At 46.3% G+C, this 22,478-nt stretch overlaps 1 protein-coding gene across 2 annotated transcripts in view; it reads right to left on the bottom strand.

Annotated features, from left to right (window-relative positions):
- Positions 1 to 22,478, bottom strand: part of Sdk1 (sidekick cell adhesion molecule 1) — a 968,286-nt gene that overhangs the window by 150,593 nt on the left and 795,215 nt on the right. For both annotated transcript variants that reach the window (XM_006990740.4, XM_076560415.1), the window contains 2 exons: positions 22,064 to 22,255; positions 16,961 to 17,082 (listed from right to left, as the gene is read on the bottom strand). In XM_006990740.4, the coding sequence (XP_006990802.2) occupies positions 16,961 to 17,082; positions 22,064 to 22,255 (314 nt within the window). The remainder of the gene's footprint in view (positions 1 to 16,960; positions 17,083 to 22,063; positions 22,256 to 22,478) is intronic.

The following is a 22,478-nucleotide window of genomic DNA, read 5'->3' as shown; positions in this document are numbered from 1 at the left end:
CACATTTGCCTTCAGTCCCCTGGCTGTGTAGGCAGAAGGCAGAAGGGAATGTCATGCCTAGGAACAGAAGATTCTAATAGGAGACAGACATGCTCAGCTGTTGACCAGGCTTACCCTGGAATTCACCCTTAGTACGGATGTATTGCAAGAGGCTTCAGATAAAATGGCTTGTTAGGTAAATGGAAACCCCCACACACCCTGGGATACGTCCTTGTGGTTACATGTGGCAGTGCACAGAAAAATGCCACCTGTGGCCTTCCATCAGCCTCCATCCAATCTAGTCCCTGGAACCTGCTGAGCACACCTGAAAGATGCATAGCATTTCCTTGTGCCCCGGAGTCTCCCAGGCATGAGTCACTTCAATGAGGATGGCTAATGACACTCTAGGTAACCTGGGGGTCTGTGTGTGTCGCCTCTGGGGCCATTGGGGCCACACGATATTTCCATCTCCACTGTTCCTTAGTTACCAGGAGACCAGCATAGAACAGATTCGTGTTTTATTTTATTAGCCCATAACACTCTCTAAAACAGCTCCTTTTTAAGAAAATGGCTACTATTATGCACAAATAAGCACTTAGTGGGTTTCCCCCACCCCCTCTCTGCTTTCCATTTTCAGAATGGAAACAGTTTTATCTGTACCCAAAGTGTTACTGAGAGCGTCTTCATTACCGAAAATCCTGCCCCGAGCAGCCTTTGCTGGAGTTGGGCAGCAATTCTGGCTATTAGAGCGCAGCGAATGGCCATGTGCAGCAGGGCTGAGGGAGGGAAGGAAGTCAGCGAGGGGTGGGGAGCGGGCGGCCAAGGACAACAGGTACCACTGCCAACTGCACTGAAAACGTGGGAAGAGCCCTTCGGCTCCATCTGCAGCCAGAGGTTACTAATTAAGCAAAGCATTACCGAGCCAGAAATACCCACAAATGCTGCCGCTTTTTTTAAAACCCGTATCTGAGCATCAACAACACTACAAGGGCCTTACAAGAGGCTTTTTCAACAGCAAGCATCTTTCATCCCATAATTCACTCGAGATAACTGAAGTTAAAAACCTCGCTCGTGGGGTGGGGGAGACAGCTACCGGTAAGGGGCTTTCTGGGAAAGTGAGAAGACCTGCGTCTAAACCCCAGAACATACATAAAAGAAAGCAGGGCATGGAGGCACATGAGTGTAATCCCAGCACTGGGGACATGGAGGACCTAAGGTGGATCCCTAAGGCTCCCTGGCCAGCCAGCCTACCCTAATTAGCAAGCTCCAGGTTCCGTGAGAGAACCAATCTCAAAAAAAAAAAAAAAAAAAAAAAAAAGTGGAGAGCGGTAGAGAAAGATGTTGATTCTATTCTTGTGCACATATGTATGCACTCACCTGTGCACACATGAACATGTTCACATGCACACACACATACAACCCAAAAAACAACAGCAATAAAACCCTTGGTTTGCAGGTTTAAAAAAGCAGTCAGCACAGAAGCAAAACTTAATTGCAAAGATGCACTGAGAAGTGGGAGGCATGGAAGGGGAATTGAGGCTGGACTGCACACACTGGCCTAGAGGATACTCCAGCCTCCAGTCCTGGATGCTGCTCGGGGGAGTCTGGACACTCAGCTCCATGACATTCCCTTCTTGAGATGTCCAGAGCCCCAGATGCTTTGGCCTTCTCCTCCCTCCATGTTCCTCTAGCAGCCTAGGAAAACTTTGTCTGTGTGTGTGTATGTGTGTGTGTGTGTGTGTGTGTGTGTGTGTGTGCGTGTGCGTGTACACGAGAATGTGTGAGTGAGTGTATATATGTGAGTTCATGTATGTGAAATCCATGTGTATGCTTTCCATGTGTGTGCACAGGTAAATATGCACATGTGTGCATGTATAGGTGAAGGCCAGTGGTCAGCCTGGCTGCTGTTCCTTGGGAGATGTCCACCTTAGTTTTTGAGATAGAATCATCAAGTGAGCTAGGCTTGCAGCCAGCAAACCCCAGGGCTCTAAATGTCTCCAGCACTGAGATTACAAGCCTGCAACTTCACATCTAGCTTTAAATAAACAAACATGGATTATTAAAAAATAATTTATTAAAAAAACAAACAAGGATCCAGGGGAATAGAACCCAGGTCCTCATACTCATAAGGTAAGCACTTTACAGACCAAGCCCTCTCCCCGAGTCCTGGCAAACCTTTCTAAACTTACACCCGTTTTCACACTGTGGACTCCTTCTCTTTAGGTTGACAGTCACCTACTAAATGACCGCAAGGTCATCTCAGGAGCAAGTGGGCTTGGAAGGGTGATCATGAACAGCCTTCTTCAGCCAAACATAGCCTGCTGCCATCAAGACCTATTCCCAACCCTTGTGAGCTTGTCCCAGCAAGAGTGGTCTGGGTAATAAATGAGTGGCTTTTCTTCCAACAGGCAGATTGCTGTGTGTGGAGGCCAGTGGTGGGCAAGGTGATGCTCTGTGTTCTGCAGGCTCAGCAGGTGCCACTGTGATCAACCCACACCATCTCCCAGTATGCTCCTGTCAGCCCCTGGCCCATGCAGAGAAGGAGCAGAGCCCCAAGCCTGTCTCATTCTTAGCTCCAGGGCCTGTCTTCGTCTTCCACTGCTGTGGGACGTCTTTCTGTACGCTGTGAACATGTGTTGCTCTGACTGGTTGATACATAAAGCTACATTGGCCCATGGTAGGGCAGGATAAGGTTAGGTGGTACATTCAAACTAAAAGATGAGATGAAGAAGGGTGGAGTGGGGAGAGATGCCAGCCTGCCACCCAAGGAGCAACAAGATGCCAGCAGAGTGGTAATGCCATGGTCACGGGGCCACATATAGATTAATAGAAATGGGTTAAGTTATAAGAGTTAGCTAGACCCAAGGGCCATACAGTTTGTAAATAATATAAGCCTCCGTGTGTTTACTTGGGATCAAGCAGCTGTGGGATGCAGGTGGGAGAGATTTGCCTCCGGGCCAGGCGGGATTGGAGAACCTTCCAGCTACACTCCCCCTTCCAGTCTTTCTGTGATGCTTAGTGCTTCCTCACAGTGTGGCTCTAGGCCAGTGATCTAACTCTGGGTCTTCCTTGTAAAGATGGGATACTAGAATAGCCTGGGTAGGATGCTGAACTGTAATCCTAAGACCCTCACTGCCGTAATGTCCTGTGTTGTGCAGGGGGGTGAGGCATCCTACAGGCTAGGTCTCCTCTGAGAACCCCACCTGTCCCTCATGTAACCATCCTGCGGCAAAAATGAAGATTTCTAGGGGTGTTGGGAAATGGCTTAGTGGATAAAGGCCTTGCTATGCAAGCCTGGGGATCCATAGCACCCATGTAAAAGAAGCCCGGTGTTACCAGTGTGCACCTGTGGCCTCAGTGCTGGGGAAGTGGAAATAGGCAGAACTCTGGGGATCACTAGCTAGTCACTCTAGCTGAAATGGCATGTTCCAGGTTCAGTGAGAGACTCTGCCTCTGAAAACACAGTGAAGTGACTGAGGAAGACATCCCAATGTCAACCTCTGGCCCTGCATGTGCCCACATGGGGCATGTACAGATGCATACACACACACACACACACACACACACACACACACACACACACACACACACAGAGAGAGAGAGAGAGAGAGAGAGAGAGAGAGAGAGAGAGAGAGAGAGATAGAGATTCTAAGAGACACTTGTGCCCCTTCCTTTGTCTATCTGACTATTAAAACAATGGTTTCTCTTGTGGAATAATCTTTTTGTACATTGTGAAGACGTGTCACTCTGATTGGTTTAATAAAAAGCTGCCAATAGCTAGGCAGGATTTCCAGGTATAGAAGGAATTGGGAAAAAGAAGGTGGAGACACCAGGAGAGAAGAAACAGGATGGGCACTACAGAGATAAGATAATAAAGCCCCTGGGAGTTGGTGGTGCACGCCTTTAATCCCAGCACTTGGAAGGCAGAGCCAGGTGGATCTCTGTGAGTTCAAGGCCAGCCTGGTCTACAAAGAAAGATCAAGAACAGGCACCAAAACTATACAGAAAAAAGAAAAGAAAGCCATGAGGCAGAAAGTAAATGAATAGAAATAGGTTACTTTAAGTTATAAGATCCAGTCAGAAACAAGCCTAAGTTATGGGCTGAGCTTTCATAATTAGTAAGTCTCTGTGCCATTACCAGGGAGCCAATGGTCCCAATGGTCCTGATGAAAGAGTACAACTACAGGCTTCCAAGAAGTCGGACTTTTCCCCAGGGGTCCTATGCTGGGAGAAGGAAAAGGCAGAAGCCTGGACTAGCCAGAGGGGGAGTTTGCCTCCCAGAAGGAGGTTTCACACAGTCTAACAACTATTCAGATCTCCTTGTGGGAGAGACTGGGGCCCTGACAAGGTGGATGGTGAGGCCTCCCTGGACCAGGATTGTAGTGGGTAGCCATTCTAGCTTTGGTCTGGAAGTTCCAACCCCCACTGAGGTTTTGGTAACTATCACACCCACAAGGCAGGGCCAAGGGAGGGCCTGAAGACCGGAGATTGGGAGGGGCCGTGCTCTCTTGCTGCTGGGAGCCCGGTGGGACACTAGAGGTGGATGGAGAAGAGTTCTCCAGAGAACATCACCGAACTACTGCTACGTCTTTCCCAGAACCCTCAACCTACCTATTCCTTCATTTGTAAGTTATGCCATTAAATAAATCCCCTTTTAACTACGTGGAGTGGCCTTAATAATTTCACCAATACAGGATTGCTTAGCTATGCGGACCTCTTGCCCTCTTTTACAATCTAAAGTCCATGTCAGATGAACTGGGGGCACCCAACGGCCACATGGAATCTCCCACCCACTCCTGCCTTCCTCTCTCCACTATGTTTTGTCTCTTTCATTGAGAAAGGGTGCAAACCTAAATTATTAAGGCTTCTCAGGCCCAGACCGTGACCCTTACAACTCCAGTAATGCTCAAGTGGCCTGGGCTGTGCCGTAGGCCCCTCCATTGCCTTCAGAGGAGCTGAAGTCACCTCCCACTCTTTCCCGGGAAGGTCTCCAGAAGCTTGCCTTGTGATGGTCCTGGCAGTGAAAACAAAGCCTTCTAGAATATTCCACTCCCAATCTCCTTTGGAAAGGCTGTGAGAGGAGCCTCAGTTTTCTGCACTCTAGCGAGACCCTCCCCACACATCTCTTACTCCCCAGCACCATGCTGGTAGCGCCCATCTCAACGACACTTCAAGGGAAATGCTGTTGCTTTCATGTGGCACAAAGATCCAGCTGGGGAGACATGCCACAGCCATGTGCACATCCTGCCCTCTGGCAGCCACTGGGGGTCTCACATACCAAGGATGGGACTTGCAGTGGCTTCCTCTAACTTCTCCTCTTGACCTCAGTGTACTGGAAAGATCCAGAAGGTGCATCTAGAAACTGGTCCCCGGGGATGGGAACTAAGCTTCTATTTACAGATGAGTGTTAGCTGGCCGAGAACATAAACGCAGATAGCTCAGGGGCCTGGCCTGAGAGGGAAAGAGCTGCTTTCCATTCTGAGGCTTCAACTTTTAGACTCCGAGTTAACTGAACTATTGTGGAAGGAACATGAATGACTAACGGGTATTTCAGTTCCTGCAACACAGGAGGCTGAATGACGTGATAAACCAGAGCCACAGAGCAGCTGGGGCAGGATATGATAGTCACCCTGTTACAGTCACTCAACTTGGGAAACCAGCAGTGTGGCTACTCTAGGTGAGGGTGGCTCTTAGCAAGCAAGGGATGGAAGAAAGTCCAGGGAGGTGAACCACAGGGCCTTTGCACAGCAGAAATAAGCAAAAGGGTCCAGTCTGGCCCCCTCACATTCTGCAAGCAAAACCAAGGTGAGAGAAGAAAAAAGGTCTTTGGTTGCTGGAAAGGGGAACTAATACAGCATCCATTATAAACATGGGAATCCATACCTCTTCTTCCCCAGGCCTGTACTGTGTGCTGGGGGAAGAGAAGAAAGGGAGAAATGCATCTCCCCAAACTTAATCCCATGCATGCACCACTTTTGGTTTGGAAGGTCTAGAACCTATAGGTTGACACCCCTTTCAGAGAGGTCACCAAAGACCATTGGAAAGCACAGATATTTACATCATGATTTCTGACAGTAGCAAAATTAGTTATGAAGTAGGAATGAAATAATTTTATGGTTGGGGTCACCCCAACAAAAGGAACTGTATTAAAGGGTCAAAGCATTAGGAAGGTTGAGAATCACTGATCTAGAGTAAGAGAATATCAAATGATGATTAAAAAGCATTGGGCAGAGATGTGAAAATGCTACCACCAAACCACCAGATAGGAAAAACAAACCAATATGGAAAAGCAAGCAAACAAATAAAAAACAAAAGCCCAAAGCCAGAAGTCACAGAAAGGCACACAGGGATGAGTTAGAGCTGGGTGGTAGTGCAACTATAATCTCAATACTGGAGAGGCTGAGACAGGAAGGTCCTGAGTTCAAGGCTAGCCTGGGCTCACATAGAACCTTCTGCTGTGGGATGACCCTTATGCACACTGTGAATATGTATTGCTCTCATTGGTTGATAATAAAGCTGTTTTGGCCAATGCAAGGCAGGATAAAGTTAGGCAGAACAATCAAACTGAGGACTCAGAGGAAGAGGGGAGGAGTCGAGGGAGAAAAGCAAGATGCCAGAAGACTGGTAAAACCATGGCCATGTAGCAATACATAGATTAATAGAAATGGGTGGATTTAAATGTAAGAGCTAGTTAGTAATAAGCTTGAGACATCGGCCAACCATTCTGTAATTAATATAAGCTTTTGTGTGTTTATTTGGGACCTGGCAGTTGGGACAAAGGTTCCTCCTCCATTTACAACCTTCTTTCAAAGCAACAACATGACCAAAACCTAAAACAAAAATAAAACCAAGAGAATCAATTGGGGACAAGGCTCAGTAGGTAAAGTTCTTGCTTTGTAAGCTTGGGGACCAGTTTGACCTCCAGAACCCATGTAAGAAGTCAAATGTGATGTGCATGCTTGTAATCCTAGCAGTAGGAAGGCAAAGACAGGAGAATCCCTGGGACTTGATGGCCAATCAGCCAAGATTAATCCAGGCCAGTGAGAGATACTATCTCCAAACAAATAAACAAACCACGATGGATAGTGTCCTAAAAAATGATACCCAAATTTAACCTCAGGCTGCCCTACAAATGTGCATGAACACACACACACACACACACACACACACACACACGCACACAAACACACACGGAATAAATTATAACATCAAGGACAGAATATGTCACTATTACAGTCTATTTTAAAAGGCAGAGATGAAGAAATAATAGAGCTGTATAAAATGCAAATATCTGCCACCAAGATTGAAAACTTATGAAGAGACAAAAAGGCCAATGAGATACAGGTCAACAGAGAATTAATTTACTGGAAGCTATATCTGAGGACATTATTTAGATAGGAACACAGAGAGATAAAGAGAAGAAAAATAGGAAATAGATGCTAAGAGACCAGGAGGATAAAGAGAGAAGCAATTTCTTATATCCACTAAGCATTTCAGCAAGAGACATGGACAGTGGAGAGGCTGCATTCAAACAGATCATGACAAAGAATTTTCCAGAACAAATTAATTTTTAGATCTAGAGCGTGTAATACATCCTGACTTCAAAAACAGTCTGGGGCTAGAGAAGATAATGTTGATGGGCAAAGTGCATGCTATGCAAATGTGAGGACCAGAGCTTGGATCCCAGCACTCACATAAAAGCCTGATGGGCATGGAGGCCCAGCTACAATCCCAGCACTCAGGAGACAGAAACAGGGGATCCTTGGGGCAAGCTAGCTATCTTAGTCTAGTTGGATCTGTGAGCTCTAGATTAGTGAGAGACCCTGCCTCAATAAAGAAAGTAGAGAACAACCCAAAAAGGTATCTGATGTCAACCTCTGGCTTCCACACTCACTAGTGCAACCACAAAAATGCATTCATACTATACATACACATGAAAAAATAAACAAAAGATCCTTCTGTAGCAGGATTGCCAACCAGCTCCCAAATCAAGACACGGAGACTTATTATCAGTTATGAAAGCTCAGCCTTATCTTATGCTTGTCTCACTAACTCTTACAACGTAATTTAACCCATTTCTCTTCATCTACATTTCACCTCAGGGCTTTTTTTTAAACCTTTCTTTCATTCTGTATGTCCTACTTTCCTGCTCTCTCTGTGTCTGTCTGTCGTCTCCCTCTCTATCTCCCTTGTTCTTTTTCTTCTCTCCCCCATTCTTCCTCCTACATATTCTCTCTGTCCACCAGCTCTGCCTATCCCTCTACTGCCCAGTTATTGGCTGTTCAGCTTTTTCTTAGACAAATCAAGTGCCTTAGGCAGGCAAGGCAATGCATCTTTACATCGTTAAACAAATGCAGCATAAAAAAATGTAACACACGTGTACATAGTTAAAGTAATATTTGGCATCCTTCTAGACCTGACATATGGTAAAGCTCCAGAACACAAGATATCATAAGATACTAGATTACTGGAAAAGTAAGATGGGGTAGGAAGCGAGCTTCAACATCAACAATAGGAGTGAGGAGAACCTGGGCTGTTATCTTCAGACCTTCAGTTCCTGCATTTACAATGCTAAATTACCATTCAGAGGATGGCACTAAAGAAAAGATACTTCTAGATTACTCAGATGCACCATGGGAGAAGTTAACATTCACAGTGTTGCAACCCAGAGAACAACTAACAGATGTAATCGAACAAATAGGAAATGAAACTTGGGAAGAAATGACAAGTAAGAAAAGTGGCAGATGCACTGCAAAATCTAAGCAAGTACCAACCCAGGGCCAGAGTCAGGGGGTGTCACCATCTTCAGCTGGAAAACACCAGGTGGAACTGAAGTATCGAGAATATGGTAGGCATGGCTTGACTAGTACCAGACCTGAAGTTACAGACCTGTGAATCTAACTACTAAGGAGGCAGAGACAGGATCACAAGTTCAAGAGCAAGCTGGAAAACTTACAAAAATCTGTACCAAAATAGAAAATGAAGAGGCTCAGGAATGTAGTTCAGTGGTAGAGCACCTGCCTAGACACCCTCATTGAGGGTCTTAGATAATGGCTCAGTAGTGAAATGCTTGTTTAGTCTATGCATGACCCTAGATTCTATCCTCAGTAACACATATACACAGAGAATAAGAAAAGGTAAAAGAAGCGGGGGTGGGGGTGTGGATGGAGAGAGATCATATTTAAAAAAACAAACAGTTTCTATCCTAATGCTAATTAATTCAGGCAGAAAATCACCCTCCACTTATTTACTGAGCAGTGTTTCTCACAAACCTGGAGCTTGATGATTCTGTTGGTCCAGCCAACCAGCCTGTCCTGGTGACCCCTACCTTTGCCTCCTGAGGGCTAGAATTACAGGTGGGCCAGCATACCTACTATCCACCCATGCTTTCCTGTGGGTGCTGAGGATGTGAACTCTGGTCCTCACACTTGTGCACCGGTCCTCACCCTGAGCCACCTCCCCAATCCAGTGCATCTTAATTTTAAAGGCAGGGGAAGTAGCTATATAGAGATGAAAGCTGCTTGAACCATGTCAATCAAATGAAGAAAGCTGGCTCTCCAATAAAGAGCATATTATCACTTTAAACCAAACAGGACACTGAGGGAACTGCCCAATAATCTGACCAGAAGTGAAGACTCTAGAAGATTCACGAAGAGTTCTGACACACCTGAATTGAGAAGCACTGCAGGACAGGCTTGTCTGATAATCTGCAAAACTGTCAAAGTCACAAAAATTCATGCCATGGCTGAAGGAGACCGGCAGAGCAGAAAATCTGAGCGTGTTTCATGTCCTGGGGTCAGACATTGTCACTCTGCGGAGATCCTGGAACAACTTTCAGAACCAGGAGTGGCCTTTGTGTGAGCCTGGGCGGGGAGGGGGGGGGAGTTTGGGAGTTGTGAGGTGGGTGAGGGCAGGGCTCTGTGTAGGGTTCTTGCACTCTCTTTGTACCTTCTAACGTGTTTCCAACATGAAACAAAAGACAGCAGCTAAAAATGATCAGCATACATTAATCATCTATAATAATCTGTCTATGTGATGTATTTTAATCATATTCCTCCATTGCCTTCTCTTGGCCCCCTCCCACTCCATTGACCCTCTTCCTCTTCTCAGTAGTTACACTATTGAGGAAAACAATCCTTCCTTCCCTCCTTCCCTTCCTCAGTAGCTATTTAATTACCTATAGATCTGCTAGGATGGGTGGGGCCTCATAAACCCCTCACTCCTTCATGATGGAAGGTTTAAGGGCCCAATCCTGTGTGGGTATTGTGTAGGCAATCACAGATGCTGGAAGTTCATGAGGCAAAGGTCATACCATTGCTAAGAAGACAGCCTTCACTGTAGAGACTCATAACTGGGCACAGTGTAGGTAACAATTTAAGAGATGGCTTTGGGCTGATTGCTTGGTAGCCCCAGAGAAGCAGACCTAGGAGCCAAGGGCCAAGGACTTGGTCTATTGTAGGTAACAGGCTCCAGAGATTCCTTGCTGGGGCACCCAGAGTGATGGGGACAGATGAAAAGTCTAACCGAAAAGTCTAACCGCTGATCTTGAAAGCCAAGCCCAACCTGTAGCCAGGAAAAGCTAAGCTCACTTACGAACATGGGTTAGATATGTCAAAGAACATCAGGGCCAGTGAGATGGCTCAGCATATGAAGAGCTTGCAGCCAAGCCTGATGATCTGGGTTCCAACACTGGGACCCACAGGGTAGAAGGAGAACTGGCTCCAGCAAGCTATCCTTTGACCTTCACATGTGTGCTGTGGCATGTGTACATCTATCTCCCCTAATCAATATATAAAACACAAAAAATAATAATAAAGGGGAAAATATCCTAGCAAACCAGGGTTGGAAGACAACAGTCTTTACATAGAAAAGACCAGCAATAAACAAGTGAGAAACCTTCCATAAATGTCACACTCGATAATAAAACCTTAAAGAATCTCTTTAAAGTTAGAAATAAAGAAAGATGGTCTCCTATCACTGACTCAGTTCATGATAAAGGGGCTGAGCTCCCAGCAAGACTGCAAGAGTAAATAAAACAGACAAAGAATCCAGGTGTGGTGTAGTAGGCCTGCAGCCCCAGCTATGTGGAAGGTGAAGGCAGGAGGATCAAGAGTTCAAGGCTAGCCTGGCCTATAGGATAAGTTCAAATCCAGGTGAACAGCTCAATGAGACCCTGTCTCAGAATGTACATAGTAAAAAGGGATGGGTCTGTAGCTCAGTGGCAGGGTGATAGGGAGGGGCTGGGGCATGGCTCAATGAGAGAGTGCCGGCCTACCACGCACAGTTTCTTGGGTAGTTAAGCAGTAAATGCTTTAAAAAATGAATAAAGAAAGATGGATGAATGGAGGGAAGGAAGGGAGGAAGGAAGAAGAGAAAGAGGGAAGGAGGGAAGGAAGGAAGGAAGGAAGGAAGGAAGGAAGGAAGGAAGGAAGGAAGGAAGGAAGGAAGGAAGGAAAAGCTCATAAATACATTCAAGAGCATATGGAAATAGAAGTGGGGGCAGAAAGTTGGGTGGAGCTCCTTCAGAACACACAAACTGGGAAAGCCTTATTATCTATCCAGAAGTATGCCAGAGAAGATTCAGAAGTTGGATTGAATTGGAAGTTAGTTCATTCTACATATGTGATTCTGACGATCATGCCATGTATAGACCCATAGACAAGATATCTGGCAGCTTCTGGGAAGGGTTAACATTCAGTCACTGTTTGCCCCAGCTGGTGTGGGACAGTTGTACACTGTGTGAAGATGTATTGCTGTGATTGGTGTAATAGAAAGCTGAATGGCCAATAGCTAGGCAGGAGGTATAGGTGGGACTTCTGGGCAGAGAGCAAACTCTGGAAAGAAGAAAGGTGGAGTTGCCAGACAAACGTGGAGGAAACAGAATGGACAGTACGGAGATGAGGTAACAAGCCTCATGGAAGAACATAGATGAAAATATATGGGTTAAATTAAGTTATTATAGGAACAAGCCTAAGCTAAGCCCAATCGTTCACAATTAATAATACATCTCCACGTTGTCATTTGTGAGCTGACAGCCCAAAGAAAAATCTGACTACACCCGGAAGCCTCATGCCTGGGGTCTAATCTGAAGATATATCACAGCAAAAGGACAAAAGATCAACTTCCTGGTAGAATAATCCTTTCCTAAACCTTGTCCCCTTTGATTCCCAGAACCTATGCCCAAGGTGCCTCATGTGGCTTAGGAGTCTAGGCTGATGGCAACAAGGCTAAACACATTAAAGAGCAAGAACATTGGCTCCAAAGTCACCACAGCGTACTTAGAAATGGAAGAGGGTCACTGAGATGAGACCAAAGCATAAAGAGAGACCGAGCCTGAAGAAGACCCACTTACTGTGGCAGACTTTGAAGATGGGAAGGATGAGACACCCAACAAGGTGACCTCCAGCTGCTAGAATAGCCCTGCTGACAGGTAGCTTCCCACACACTAAACCTCAGGCTCCCAACATGGAACCGATTTCTACCTACGCATTAATGATCACAGAACCCGGTTCCTCTTCAGAGTGTCCGGAGGGGGCACTGTGCTATGGGCATCATGGTTTAGTCATAAAACCCACACTAGACTTGGGACCTAAAGGTCTCTAATAGCATGTTTCTGTTGTGTAAAGCACTCGGTGTTTGGCAATCTGTTGATGGCAGTGATAGAAAACACATGCCCAACATGGAGGGCTGGCTAAATAATCCAGAGCAGGGCTCAGCTACAGGAAGGATGGAGGGAGCCACCAGGAAATGGACAGATGTGCATTAACCACTTCATCGTGAGGGAAGTCCACATTCCACCCAAGAATGGTAATACAAATATGGAGATTTGTTTCTGTTGTCAAAGAGAAGAATAGAGATCTGGGAAGAAAGTTCATTCAGTAAAGTGTCTACCTTGCAACCTGAGTTTGATCCACAGAACCCAAGTTAAACAAAACAAAACAAAAAACCTGAGCATGGCTGACACTCACTTGTAATCCAAGTGGTTGGGAGTTAGAGACAAGAGGATTCCCGGGGCTGGCTGGTCACCCAGCCTAGACTGCTCAGTGAGCCCCAAGCACTTAAGAGACTGTTTCCAAAGCCAGGCAAACAGTACCTAAGGAACAAAAGCTGAGGTTGACCTCTGGCCTCTATAAGAATGTGTACATGTGTACATTGCACACATATGTGCACCTGCACACACATGAACACATACCTACAAAGGGTAGACCAAAATTCAAATAGGCATGATTACCCATGAGGTGTAGTAATAGGCAGGAGAACCTAGACTTCCCAGCACATTATTTTTCTATAGCTTTGACTCTGTAATAATGTAAATGGTTACAAATGAAAATAAACTTAAAAATCCCTAGCCATTTCTCTCAGGTGAAATGATCTTTAAAGAAACTAACTGCTAATAAGCAAGGCAAAAGAACACAACACCTGAAATGAATGTGTCTGGTTATCTACAAGTTGGTGATGAAAGCAGGTAAGCAAAGAATGCTGTTGAGTGATTTTTTTTTTTAAGCTCAGCATCTTGACTGTGAATGCAGGAGAGAATTAAATCTAAGGATAAACACTTACATTGCATTAGTAGTTTTTTTGATTACTCTGTTGGAATCACAGGTTTACACTCAGTATAATAGTCAGGTAAGAAAAATAAGAACATTGGGGTTTCTTTAAAAATGCATTTTAGTATATGGCAAACTTAGAATAAGATGTGAATTTAAGGATAATGATATTTTATTTGAATTGGGAATATCACTATGACCATATGGTGTTAAAAATATATCTTTCCTGGGGCCGAGAGATGGCTCAGTGGTTAAGAGCACTAGCTGCTCTTCCTGAAGACACAGGTTCAATTTCCAGGATACATAATAATGGCTCACAACCCGTTCTAGTAGATCTGACACCCTCTTCTGGCCTCCATGAACACCAGGCACACATATGGTACATAAATGTACATATAGGCAAAATACTTATGAATGTGAAAGTAAATCTAACAAAAATGTTTAATGTATTTCCTCTCCTGACCAGACAGGTCTAGAAGCAATGATGAGATGGTAGCAATGAGCTCGCTCAGCTTTTGATGCTTAGGTTTTGATTTTTAAATGTTATTTGACACTATTTAAAACACAGGCCCATGTAGAAACAGCTCATATGAGCTTGGACCAGGAAGGCCCCATGTCCTGAGACATCATGTAACACCAGAAAACCAGATCTCCTCATGCCAAGAAATCTAGAACATAAAGGGATAAAGATGGGTGAATTTAGGACTCAAAGGACAGCAATGGGGTAAAGGAGATAGACAACTCTGTGGGCAAAGTGCTCACCACACAAGCACAAGGTCCTGAGTTTGAATCCCTAGAACCTACACAAAGATGGACATGGTAGCATATGTCCATAATCCCTGTGTTCCTATGGACAGATAAGAGGGTGGAAGCAGGAGACTCCCTGAAGTTCAGGGGCCAGCTCACCTGGTGTTCACAACAGGCAAAAGACACTGTGTCACACAAGATGAGGGTGAGGACTTCATACATGCACCATGGCATGCACAGATAGACAGATAGACAGACAGACAGACAGACAGACACACAGACACACACACACACAGACACACACACACACACACACACACACACACACACGATTAAAATAGAGCAATGAGTACAGATAGATGCCTGGAACACACTGAATATAAAAGCATATGCTTTCATAATTATTGCAATGGTAGGAAAGAAACATAACAAAAAGAAAAAAAGAAAACAAATCTGTTTAACACTGGAAGAAGGAGGCAGTGCCTTACTTTGATAATTTATAAATGAGTGTTTTTCTGCCTTCCTAGCTTTGAGGATACCTACACAATGTGTGGGATTAGGGCAAGGGCTTCCCTTCAAAGTTCCAGAGACAAAGTGAGTAAAGGTCGAGAGAATAAAAAAAAAATTCCATTCTGAATGTTCAAAGAAAATAGTTCAGGTGAAACAGTATGCACGAGCGAGTAGATAAAACACTGATGGGGAACTGGTAGAGTAGGGATCAGGGATCAGACAGTTCACTTTCACCTGCTGCTCTATTTGGCATAACTCCCTGCTCTTTATCTACCTCAACATGTGCAGAGAACCAAGGATATGCTGAGGGTGCAGGAAGGAGGGAAGGCAGGAAGGAGAGGGAGATGTAAAAGTGAAAGCACATTTCATCAAGTTTTTGTGAAGAACTTCTGGTTCAAAGGACATGGAGGGACAGAGGAGTGCTAAGTGGTTCCACTAGAAGAAATCATGCAAGGACCTCTCCGGTGCCTAGGTGTTGTCAGTAGGACATGGCACTGGGAAAAAGGGCAGAAGACTCTTAGAAAAAAGAAAAAGAGATATAATCTATAGTGACAGAGAGAAGACAAGTGACTACCAATGGATGAGGAGGGCTTCAAGGGAGGGAAGCAGGAGTGTAAAAATGCTTCTAGGAATGTCAGGTGTGGCTGATACTTTGGTCCACATAGTGCTTGGCTCACCTACTAGGACCAATAAATATTAAGTTGTAACAATTAGTTTTCCACAGACATTTTTCTTTTAAGAGTTTCAAAGTCTGTTTCCATCATATTTTTTTTATTCACTGGGAATTTTTTGATTAGATGTAAAATACAGATATACTCTTATTTTTCTTAAGTAAATAGGCTCAGCCCCAGTGACAGATAGCTCCCATCCAGATAGTTTACACTGTGGAGATTCTACATAGCTTTCCAGAAAGGTGGGCTTGGTGAAACTTTTGCACATGTAGGTGTAAAATTTGCTTCCTAATTCATAGCCAGTACTCAGAAGAGACTCCAACAACCCAGTGCAAGGACAGCAATGAGTTACCAGGGTCTAATTACACAGGAACTACTTCCAAACATCACCACTCATTGCTTGTAATTTGGTTCCTCATCTTTTTCTCTTTTATCCGAACATGGAGCTGGTGGAATGTGTGGTATTCATCTATGCCAGCAGAGCCTATCTACATATAGCCCTCCTAGATGCCCAGACCCTCCCATGTTTATTACAGCCCTTGACATTACATTGAGTCTTTCCCTCAGCCCATCCTTGGATCCATATGGTAGATTTTTCCATCACATCCTATTGCTCTGTCCTGTCTCCAGACACACCCTGCAGCAGGAGGTCCTGCCACCCAGAAGAACATTTCCCTCCACAGCACAAGCTAACACTGGATCCTCCATGCCTAGAACAGCATCTGGAGACAGAGCCTGCTCTGGAAAGGCAGCTGTACCCATGATGCTCTATGCCAGACAAGCTGTACCAGTCTGGTAGCTAACTGTGATGTAGAATTTAAAAGTCAGTCGACTGTGCTATCTAATTTGGGGTACCATGCTGGAACAGCCTTGAGTTTCCTCCTTTATTCTAAATTCTCTGGCCATTTGATAGGACCCTGATTTTCTCATCTTTGCCCATCCTGCCCCCAGTGTCTGATTTCATTCCTGTCTCTTTTCTTCCTCTCCAAGCACAACACCTTTTAGTTATCTTGGAGTCCCTCCAGCAACCGAGGAGGAGTCATTTTAGAAGGAACTTCAACACTTGCTAAAAGAGAGGTCCTTATCATCATCTTTCTATTGGGAATCCCCAGTTCCTGGGGTGTGGTGTTTAATATTGGCAATTTGATATCACCTAGAATTACCTAGGAGACACACCTTTGGCCATGTCTGTGAGGGAGTTTCCAGAACTGAGGTGAGAAGACCCACTCTGAATATGGATGTCCCCATCCATGGGCTGGGGGCCTGGACTGAGTAAAAAGGAGAAAATGCACTGAGCATCAGCAATCATTCCTTTCTGCTTTCTGACTGTGGATGATCATGTGACCAGCTGGCTCACATTCCTGTTACTATGACTTCCCTGCCTTTATGGACAGTACTGCAACTGTGAGCCAAAATAAAGCTTCCTTCCTCCTTAAGCTGCTGTGTCAGGTATTTGGTTATAGCACCACAAAAAGCTACTAACACTCGGGGCCATGAGGCACATACCTGCCCCTCCACGATCCACTTGCAGATGGCTGTCTTCCCATCATAGCCGGGTCGGAACTGAAGTGTGGCTGAGCGAGGGCTGATGTTGGAAATCACCAGGTTGGATGGAGCCCCAGGAAGGTCTAGAGGAGGAGGAGAGAGGCGGGAAGAGAGTTAACTCCTGCCACAGCTTAGGGAAGGTACCAAGCAAGTTAGGGAGGAAACAGCTTCAAAATGACTTTTTACTGCAAAAGGCACTTGTTTACCAAGCCATGAAAGTGAGAAGAAGTGCAGCTTCCCCCAGCAAGACCTCACAGCAGGATGCTTCCTCTAACAGGGTCACCCGCTGTGCTCCAGGCCATCTCAAGTGGCATTAAGAGACTCCTGTCTTATTCATCTCTCTCCAGAGCAGATAATTAATAGGTGCTTGTTGTGCAAAGACAGACAAGGGAACATGATTACATCCTCCAGGCTCCTGCCCTGGCACCAAGAAAGGAGTGTCTAATTCCTTTTCCCTGCTCCCATGATGCTCCAGAAGTCAGGGTTGAGGAGGGGACGGAACTCTGTAGGTCCTGGATTTGGTTTCCAAGACAACCAAAAGCAGGTGACAGTGCAGAACTCTTTCTGTGGGACTCTGTTATTCTGGGAATGACATGGGTGGAAGGTGAACCCTATCATCTGAAGATTTCCTGGGCTGAGGCCCACTCACACACAGAGACACTGCTGGCCTGTTCTCTAGGAGGCCAGGCTTACTTGAAAGTTCAACAAAGTGTCTAAAATGAGAAATTTCCTAGAGGAAGATAATGGGTTAAAGAGAAAAAAAGAAGAAGAAATGCAAACACAAGCTACCTTATAAAGACACGACAAAGGGCTGGAGGCGTCCCTCAGCGGGCAGTGTCCACCCAGCATCCACAACGCCCTTGGTGCCCAGCACTGCATAATGCCAGTCATGGCAGTGTCCCTCTGGTTCCCGGACTGAGGTGGAGGCAGAAGAATCAGAAGTTCATGGGTACTCTCAGCTACATAGGAAGTTTGGGGCTAGCCTGGGATACATGAAACCTTGTCTTGAAATTTTAAATAATTAAATAAATAAACGGGACAAAACAAAAACAGACAAGAACAAGGCTGGGGTGTCGCTCAGTGGTAGAGCACTTGCCTAGCATACACAGCTCAGGGGTCCATGTCCAGGACCTAAGAGGAAGAAAAAAAGAAAGAGGAGGTGGGTATGGGGAGGGGAGTGACAGGGAGAGAGGGGAGAAGAGAGAGGAAGGGAGCAAGGGAAGAAGGAGAGAGGAAGAAAGGAAAGAAAACCCGCTTGCTGTCTTCAGGTTTCTGAGAGAACGATGCCCTAGCTCACATGGCTGGAGTATTTGAAGGCAGGTCTTGCCACGGGATAATAAAGCCCCTTTGGTAACAGCTTGCTATTGTCACAAGCAGGGTCTCTAGGATCTCAAGGGTCCTTCTGCATGTGGCTTAATGAATTTGAAGCAGAAAATGTTTAAAGCGAAGGACAAGTGACTCCTCTTTCTAGTCTTTCGCTCTCTGGATTCTTAAAACGGCTCTTCAGTGTCTAATGGACGTAAACCTCCAGCCTGGCAAACAAAAGCCGGCCCCTCAGAAAGGCTCATTGCTGCAGGAGGCTCTTCCTGCGGATGCTACTGAGTGTCTTAGCATAGCCCTCCAGCTACAGGTGATCTGGCTTTCAGGCAGCTTGCGATTTCCCTTCACAGCAGCTACCAGAGGCTTACTCAGAGCACAGGCCTACATCTTTCTTCTGAGTTTACCCACTGCAGTTCCTGGAGACAGTCATGCTGGATGTAGAGAGGTCTTCCGGAGGTCAGTGCACTCATTCCCTATCAGGGATGGACAGTGTCCAGGTCACAAAACCTTGTGACTCACACCAGGTAGGCTGCCTATGTTCTCCCTGGTGCCGGCTCCATTTTTAACACATCAGACAGTGCCCACATCAGGGCCGTGGCTACGATTGGACTAATTCTGTTTCGGATCTGTGGTTTAGGTGCTGTAAGTTTTATGGGAACCAGATATTTGGGGAAAACCAATGCGTACGGGCAGGGGTGATGACTTAGTCGGTAAAGTGCTACTTGCACACAAGCATGAGGAACTGAATTCAGACTCTCAGAATACAGTGTAATAGGCCAATGGAAAAGCATTCTGTCCTTGGCCTGTCCCCAAACCCAGAACTTGGAAACCCCCACTCCCATGACTCAGGGTTAACTGCCAAGCAATACTTCCGGCTAGGCTGTACTTTTCTACTAGCTCACTACGCAGGCTCCAAAGACCCTATGAAAACCTGTCCCTCTGCCAGCCCACTGCTGTCTCTGTTCCCACTCAAGAGGCAGTTGTAGCCGGGCGGTGGTGGCGCACGCCTTTAATCCCAGCACTCGGGAGGCAGAGGCAGTCGGATCTCTGTGAGTTCGAGGCCAGCCTGGGCTACCAAGTGAGTTCCAGGAAAAGGCGCAAAGCTACACAGAGAAACCCTGTCTCGAAAAACCAAAAAAAAAAAAAAAAAAAAAAAAAAAAAAAAGAGGCAGTTGTCGGCCTGTGGGTCTCCCCAACAAATCTCTTGTGTGAGGTTTGGTACACAGTGTGACTTTGTGGTGCTCCCTGGCTTCCCAGTGGAAGCTACCCCTGTGCTGGAAAACCAGTTCCCAGAACCCACATAAAAAGCCAGGTGTGGTGATTGACACCTGTAATCTCAGTTCTGGGGAAACAGAAGCTTGTCTGGCAGCCACTCTGGCCAATCAGTGAGTTCCAGGTTCAGTGAGCGATTCTGTCTCAAAATAAAATGAAAAGAAATGGAAGAAGGCACCGGATGCTGGCCTCTGACCATGACATGCATGTGTGCACATGGCTCCACACACAATAAACAAACAAACAACAAACAAACAGGAATCTTTCTACACTCGGAAGACTTAAAGCACTGCTATACTGCCTTCGTGTGATGGTCTTCCATGCATATGGGACTTAACCAGAGGCAACATCAGGAGACTCTACAGACTAGTTCCTCGGGTGGGACCCAACTCTCAGGGGCTTGACAAACACCTGTAAGTCCGGTACCCATGTCAGTGTCAGGGCCACTACCTTGGACAATGGCCACCATGTGCAGGTGGAAAGAAAGGCTTGGTCACATCGTCCCCTGCTGTTGGGGGGGGGGACTCCCACACTCAATGGAGCGCCATCTCTGGTGGACAACAGGGGAGGTCACTCTGTGGATCCTGCTGCTGCTCAATCTCCTCTCCTACCTCCACACCAAGTTTGGACATAGAAGAAGTATGTTTAGAGTGGCACACTAAGTCAAGGTGAGGGTGGACACAGGGGACTCCTGAGGGCTCCTTTCAGTACACACATTTCATTTGTTTTACATTATTTTTAGACACACGTATCACTCTCCAGAGCAAGCCATCAGGTTATGAAAATGAACTGGAAGTGGGGAGCAAACATGAGTTAAGTTCACGTGAGTTATTCAGTCCTCTAACAATAAGGTTGTCATATTTTTCAAATAAGGCAAATTGATGTGTGTGTGTGTGTGTGTGTGTGTCTGTGTCTGTGTCTGTGTGTGTGTAGTATATGTGCATGTTTATATGCAGGTGCACATGCCTGTGCATGTACAAAACCTGAGGAGGTCATCCCTCTATCACTGTCCACCTCAGTCCTTTGAGACAGGGTCTCTCACTGAACGTGGGGCTAGGCCGGCAGCCATTGAGCCCCAGCCATCCTGTTTCTGCCCGCCCATCCTGTTAGTGTTGGGGTTACAGGTTTGTGCCTCAGCTGCACCTGGCTTCTTTACGTGGGTTCCAGGATCCAAACTCAGGTCTTCCTGCTTACACAGCAAGTGCTCTTACCCATGAGTGATCTCTCCAGCCCCTTAAATGGCAGGAGATGGAACAGATTTAACTGCAGGGCTGAACCACTAGACCCATGTCTATACCCCCCATCCCCACATTCACAGTTATTTGTGAGGTTTCTGGAAACACATCCCCTTCTTAAACAGGAGGTTTAACACCAGAGAGCACAAGTCAGGGGTGGATTTCTGGAGCTGAGATGGGTGTGCGGCTGAGCATTGAGGAAGATCCTGTGGGTTCCAGAGTAACACACAGAAGGAGTGGAAGTCATTTTCATGCTAATGAGCAGACCGCAGCGGTGGCTTGCAGAACCACCACCGGCCCTGCAGCACACTCACACTCTCTCTCTCTCTCTCTCTCTCTCTCTCTCTCTCTCTCTCTCTCTCTCTCTCTCTCCATCTTTCCTACTGTTTTTTTTCTTTCTTTCTCAGATTCAGTTATTTTATGTATATGAGTGTTTTGCCTACACGGGTGTATGTGCACCTTGTGTGTACCTGGTGCCCTCAGAGATCAGAAACGGGCATTGATTCCCCTGGAATTGGAGTTACAGACAGCTGTGAGCCACCATATGGGTGCCAGACACTGAATCTGGGTCCTACGCAAGAGCAACAAGTGCTTTGAATGAATGATCCATCTCTCTAGCCCCTCTTTGTCTCATTACAAACCCCAGTTCTTGATGTTTCAGTAGCTGAAGCTCTAAGCTGTGTGGTCTTTTGGAGTTTTGAGACAGGGTCTCGTGTAACCCAGACTGGCTGCCAACTTACTGTGTAGCCAAGGACTGCCTTATACTCTGGATGCACCTGCCTTTGCTTGTGAAACCCTTGCATTCCACGTGTGCATCACCATACCTGGTTTGCTTATGCGGAGATCAAACCCAAGACCTTCTGCACAACAGCTGAGCAGCAGTGCCAGCCCCTCCCACACTTAATTTCAAACATATTTAATCCCCTTTCTCAAGGCATCTATTGGCTGTGCACCCTGGAGGGTGGAAACCTTGGGCTGTAGAGACCATGTTTTAGCCCCATGGAGACCATTCCTCTCCTCCCTCTCAAGCCACTTCTGTTTGCTCTCACACTCTGGGAAAGAGACACACACGATCAGGTAAGGTGAAAGGCTAAGCTGAGGGTAGATCAGTGTTCTCTTCCTTCCACACGTCTCAGTAGGAGGCTCTCCAGGCACTTGGTGGATTCTGCATGGAAATGCCACCGTATTGAAAGGTCAGAGAAAAGTTTGCACAGGAAAAGTTTGTATGACCACTGACCTGGGGGTACTCCCGAAGAGATGGTGGACGATGTGGTCAGGCCCACACCTGCGGCGGTCACGGCAGCCACATCGATGGTGTAGGTGGTGAGAGATGACAGTCCTTGGATCTTGTACTCGAGGGTTGTGCTGTTGAGGGTGTGTGTGAGCCGAGAGTCATTCTTCCCATACACCTCCCAGGAGATCTGATAGCCTGGGAAGACAAGGGAAGAGCTGAGGCAGGCCCTCCACCAGACAGGCTGGCAGTCACCCCTCCTCCCTGAGGTGGTTTGGGACAGCAGGAGAGCACGCAGTGGTGAATGGAAGGAGACCAGGCTCTTTCTCTGTGCTCCCACAGAAAGAAGCCTCTGCTGTGCCCTGCTCCTACCACACAGAGTTCTGTGAGAGTAGGGTTCTGGGACCTCAGGAGCTGGGTG

This window comes from Peromyscus maniculatus, chromosome 23, assembly GCF_049852395.1.
Source record: "Peromyscus maniculatus bairdii isolate BWxNUB_F1_BW_parent chromosome 23, HU_Pman_BW_mat_3.1, whole genome shotgun sequence".
In the NCBI taxonomy this organism is placed as follows: Eukaryota; Metazoa; Chordata; class Mammalia; order Rodentia; family Cricetidae; genus Peromyscus; species Peromyscus maniculatus.
This window is presented reverse-complemented; position numbering and strand designations above follow the sequence as displayed.